The sequence below is a fragment of the Olea europaea genome, unplaced genomic scaffold (genome assembly GCF_002742605.1).
Source record: "Olea europaea var. sylvestris unplaced genomic scaffold, O_europaea_v1 scaffold2007, whole genome shotgun sequence".
Lineage (NCBI taxonomy): Eukaryota > Viridiplantae > Streptophyta > Magnoliopsida > Lamiales > Oleaceae > Olea > Olea europaea.
Genome location: NW_019237952.1, coordinates 136,001 through 141,080, shown reverse-complemented (window position 1 = coordinate 141,080; position 5,080 = coordinate 136,001). Strand labels below are relative to the sequence as shown.

The 5,080-nt window shown below is 32.6% G+C and overlaps 1 protein-coding gene across 1 annotated transcript in view; it reads left to right on the top strand.

The window, feature by feature from the left end:
• The window catches only part of LOC111379584 (ankyrin-1-like), a gene marked incomplete at its 5' end in the record, with an annotated part of 4,802 nt that extends 4,212 nt beyond the window's left edge, over window positions 1–590 (top strand). The window contains one exon of the mRNA XM_023002984.1: window positions 19–590. Within this exon, the coding sequence (XP_022858752.1) occupies window positions 19–590 (572 nt within the window). The remainder of the gene's footprint in view (window positions 1–18) is intronic.
• Window positions 591–5,080: the final 4,490 nt, after the last annotated feature.

Sequence of the window (5,080 nt, the reverse complement as noted above, 5' to 3'; positions counted from 1 at the left end):
AATTTCTTCTTTCTATAGGAAGTGATCCTGATATTACCGATTCTAATGGATGGACGCCGCTCCATTTTGCTGCACACGAGGGGAGTGTTGAAGCAGTCGAATTCTTACTAAACCACTCGTTTCTCGCCAAATATGTTTTGACTAAAGAAGGGAAGACCGCTTTTTCTCTAGCGGTCGATAAGGGCAATTTGCACCTATATGATATGTTACATTTAGGGGACATGTTACATAGGGCTGCAAGAATTGATGATATTCATACCATGAAAAGTTGTCTAGCTCAAGGGGGAAACGTAAATGGAAGGGATCAATATGGTTGGACCCCTTTGCATAGAGCTGCTTTTAAGGGTCATATTGAAAGTGTGAAGCTTTTGGTTAGCCACGGGGCTCGGGTTGATCTGGTCGATGGCGCTGGCTATACGCCCCTTCTACGAGCAGTCGAGGCAGGACATGTACAAGTTGCAATGCATCTTTTATCTCATGGAGCTAAGGCTAATCTGAAAAGTCTCAAAGGAGTTGTTCCTTCTGATTTGGAATGTTTCAAGAAGTACAATTCTCTTGTAAATCCTTTAGAACAAGAGGAAAGGCTTTAACTTTGACGGGATTAGATGCTATTGAACGGTACGAAAGAGGAGAAGTAAGTAAAAATCTCGTGTAACACACCATCTAGTCCCTTTCATTACTGCATATAAAACACAATCAAAGAAATTTTTGTACATATTTTTTGTCATTCTCTTCAATGTTCATAATGACCCTTGGAATTAATATTCAACTGGTTTTTTGTTCTTAATGAGATTGATCAGTTTTTCATCAAAATTTTGGTTATTTAATGTTTATATTTAACAATTTCTTCCTCTATTTCGGCCCGTTACTGAGCACTTCTTTGATTTTTTATTTTTTGAGAAGAGATTCTTTTTTAGATTGTGTAATTAAAAAGTAGAAAAGTTATGAGTTCACGCATAATCGAAAATGAATTTGAGAAAAATAAATTTCAATAAAATGAAAATCAAATAAGGAATTAGTACTCGTACGGCATTGAACATTGCATAGTGAAAATCTACATAATTACTTCAAAAAAATGTAGATACAATTTATCTTTTGAATATTTGAGTTTCGATTTCAAAACTCGAGTCGGACTCCGTCCTTTTCAAATATCATGCATTAACACTAATTTAGAAAAAAAGTATAGATCTTAGTTGAGAACGCTCCATATACTATTTTTTCTTCTCTCAACCACCAATCCACTCGATCGGCATATTCCCTCACTCTCGCCTCCCTATCCTACCCACTGAAAAGTAAGAGAGAGTGTGCTTAGCCTTAATTGGAGGGGACCAACAGGGTTCAAAAAGAAAATGAGTTTTTCTTTTGTTTTATTTAAAAGGAATAATTGCAATAGCAATCCCTAATCTTTTCATTTTTTTATAGACCTACCCTAATCTTCATTATGTGCCAACAAAAGTTCCTAACCTTTCATAAATATACATCTGAAGTTCATTTAGACGGAAACTGTCCAAAACACCATTAGTTGACCGGGAAGATTAAGAAATCAATATCTAATAAAATCATCTAAAAAGGTATCAACATTCAATAAAATCGTCACGGCAACAGATAATTCAAGGAATTTTTCCTTTCAGCTTACGGTGTTTTGGACAGTTTCCATTCAGATGGACCTCAAATGCATATTTATGAAAGGTTAGGGACCTTTGCTGACACAAAATGAAAGTTAGAGTAAAGTCTGCAAAAAAAGAAAATGTTAGGGACTGCTACTGCAATTTTCTCTAATTAAAATATTTAACAAATTTCTGGAAGGAAATAGTTGTTAGGGACTGGTACTACAAAAATTGAACAGCATCTACCTAATTACCCTGAAAATGAAGTGTAAACATTACTATATATATATAGAAATAGTATGAATGCAATTTTCTTCGATAACTTTTTATAAGGATCTAACTGGAGCCAACTACTACTTCATGTTTGATCAATTTTCCCAATAAAAACAATCGGGCATGACTTGTTATAATATGGTCAGGTCAAGCATAATAGTCTATTGGAAGACAATGTTAAATTATTGGTATCTTTATAATCTTTAATTAATTATTTAAAATCATAACTCAACGAGTATGTGTGCAGAATCTATGATTAAATGATTATGGTTGACTATAATTTCAAAAAATCAAATGCAGAAGTTCCTTTTAGAGTTTGTCATCAAGTTATACGAGGCGATCACTCGTCTTTCTGATGTAGTCAAGAGTGCATTAATAAAAATATCCGATGTTTAAGAAAGGAAGAAAGCTAGCGACAAAGAACGTAAAAATTGTTCGATTCATCACCAAATAGAAAAAGTCTTCATACATTCATATAAAGTTTGAACGATGAGTGTAGTGTAAAATTTTTAATTTCAAATTGTCATGTCCATCATCGACAAAATTTTATAAACAAGTAAGAAAACTGATTAGGATTTTTACTTGAAATGAATCAGTCTCTTTCTATGACACAAGTTGTCTGCCTTTATGTAACATGCCAAATTTTATTATTATTGATGTTTAAAAGTAGCAGTATATTATATACAAGCACTTGATGAATAAACGAACTGGTATATAAATATAATTTATTTTAATTGATACCTACGTGAACGTAAATTGTCATTTTCCTTTTAAATTTCAGATTTTCAGTTTATTTGTTTAAACAATTGATGCTCCATTTAGACATTTGATGGAATAATAACCCAAATGGTCATTGAACTTTACAAAAAAATTTCAATGAATCACTAAACTTTAAAAATCACATCATTCATCACTATACTTTGCTATTTGTATTCCCGTTTATTATTGGCCTCATGGTCCATCAAAATTTGAAGGAATGCTAATGTGGCTACATACGTGGCGTTATGTCTCAGCTGGAGGTCAATGATGAACGGGATTACAAATTGCAAAGTTTAGGGCAATTCAGTAGTAATTATGGGAATTAATTTTTTGACCGTTAGAAAAACAAGTGGATCACACCTGTGAGTGAAAAAGTCAAATATTACAGCTGTAATAGTAAAATAGTAGTCAAATTTTTGATTTTTTGAGGTGAAAAATTGCTGTCAAATGGGGGTTTAGTGATGAATGGGGTGATTTTTAAAGTTTAATGATCTTGTGAAAATATTTTGCAACGTTCGGTAACCGTCTGGGTTATTATACACACATTCTCTAATAAAATAATATTACACGTAAATCCAAAAATTTTCTTTATTTTTGTACCACACATTCAATCACTATTCAAAAATACATTTTTCCCTTCTCTCTATCAAAAAAGAAAATCTTGAAAAATGAGTTTTGAAATAGTGATTTTTTTAGAGAATGTAACATTGAAAATTATTAGTATTTAGTCATGCCTTCTTTTTCTACATGCTATTAATTTTTTCAAGACCTTTTTATTTATTTATTTTTGTAGAGAGAAGGGAAAAATATATTTTGAAATAATGATTTTTTTTAAAATGTATATTTAACAAATAAGAAAAGAATTTGAGTTTGCATGTAATATTATTTTATTGAAAAATGTACAGATGATAACTTAAATGGTTACTGAATTTTGCAAAAAAATTTCAAAAGATCATCAAACTTAAAAAAATCACCAAATTCGTCACTAAATTTTGCAATTGATAATCTCATTCATCACGACCTCACGTGGATACATATGTGGATGCTAAATCAGCCAATACATACGCCACGTGCCATTTTCTTTTGCATAAGGAGAGCAGGAATGGCACAAGGATTAAGACTTTCCCTGATGTACCATTTCGCCAAAAGCTCCTCCACTTATCTGCGTAACTCCTCGTGTTCAGTAAGACTCATCGTATAAGGCTTCTGGTTAGGAAGAGTAGCATCATGTACTAAATCAATCTGATGCTGAATATGACACAACCCGTCCCGAATCATCCTAATAAATCCCGACACGTGTCGTGCGCCGATGGTAGATACTAGTTAAGTGTCGGACCCACCATCAAGGCAATATTGACTTGTATTGACTATGATATGCTTTGTAAAAAATTTGGCAGAGTTCCCCCTGAATTATAGACTAAAACCACCTGAAATATATAATCCAGTATCCCAAACAGATACATATAGTTTAAAATAGGGTACACTGGCTCACAGAAAATCAACTATTCAAATACAACACTGGCAATTCGACCTTTGCAATAGTTTATAAACCACAGTACCCAAAATGTATAATATATACAAAACATAGTAGGCCCAAAACATGGAACTAATTTCTGACCAAAAGAGGTGTCTATTCCAGAATATGAGCTATTAAATTGATAAGATGAGTCATACAATGCTTGACAATTTATAGTTCAACTCGATAGATCAGCTGGCCCAGTAGTGCTCAACTCAGCTACTATTTGATAAGAGAAATTGTAAAAAAAATGTGAGCCTATGACTCAGTGAGTGGATAATTTTGTAAATAAAATACTTTTTCCATTTATGCTAACATTCTAAAAACTGGTTTATGATAAAAATATCATTCACAGTACTTTAAGCTAAATCTTTATTCTTTAAACTGAAAAGCTAAATTCTGTATTCTGAAATCTTATAAGCTGTACAACACTGAAAAGTCATGCCAAAAAGGTACCTGAAATGACTATACTCATGTATCGGTTTACACCGATAGACATTGCAAAGCTATTCAATTCTGTAATTTTGAAATTCTATAATTCTAGATAAGTAAATGTAAAGTTAACGAATAATCTGATATTCATGAAAATCTATGAAATATTGTTACTGGTCAATACTATAAGCAGAAAGCTTTATTCTGGAAACTAAATTAACTGAATTCCATAATCTGAAATCTGAGAATTGAATAAATACTGAAAAATCACAACAAAAAGAGTACCCAATGAATAACCTTACACATGTACAGAGTAATCTCGATGTACAAGGCAAGCCATTCAAATCTGATAGCTGATAATCTGATAATCTGATCATACGTATGCAGAGCTGCCCCAAAGGCTAATTACTCTAGTACACGGTCCAAAGCCTATATGTGTACGAGAGTGGGTTCCAAAGACCTCTGATAATCTGGTCATACACTATGGAAACAC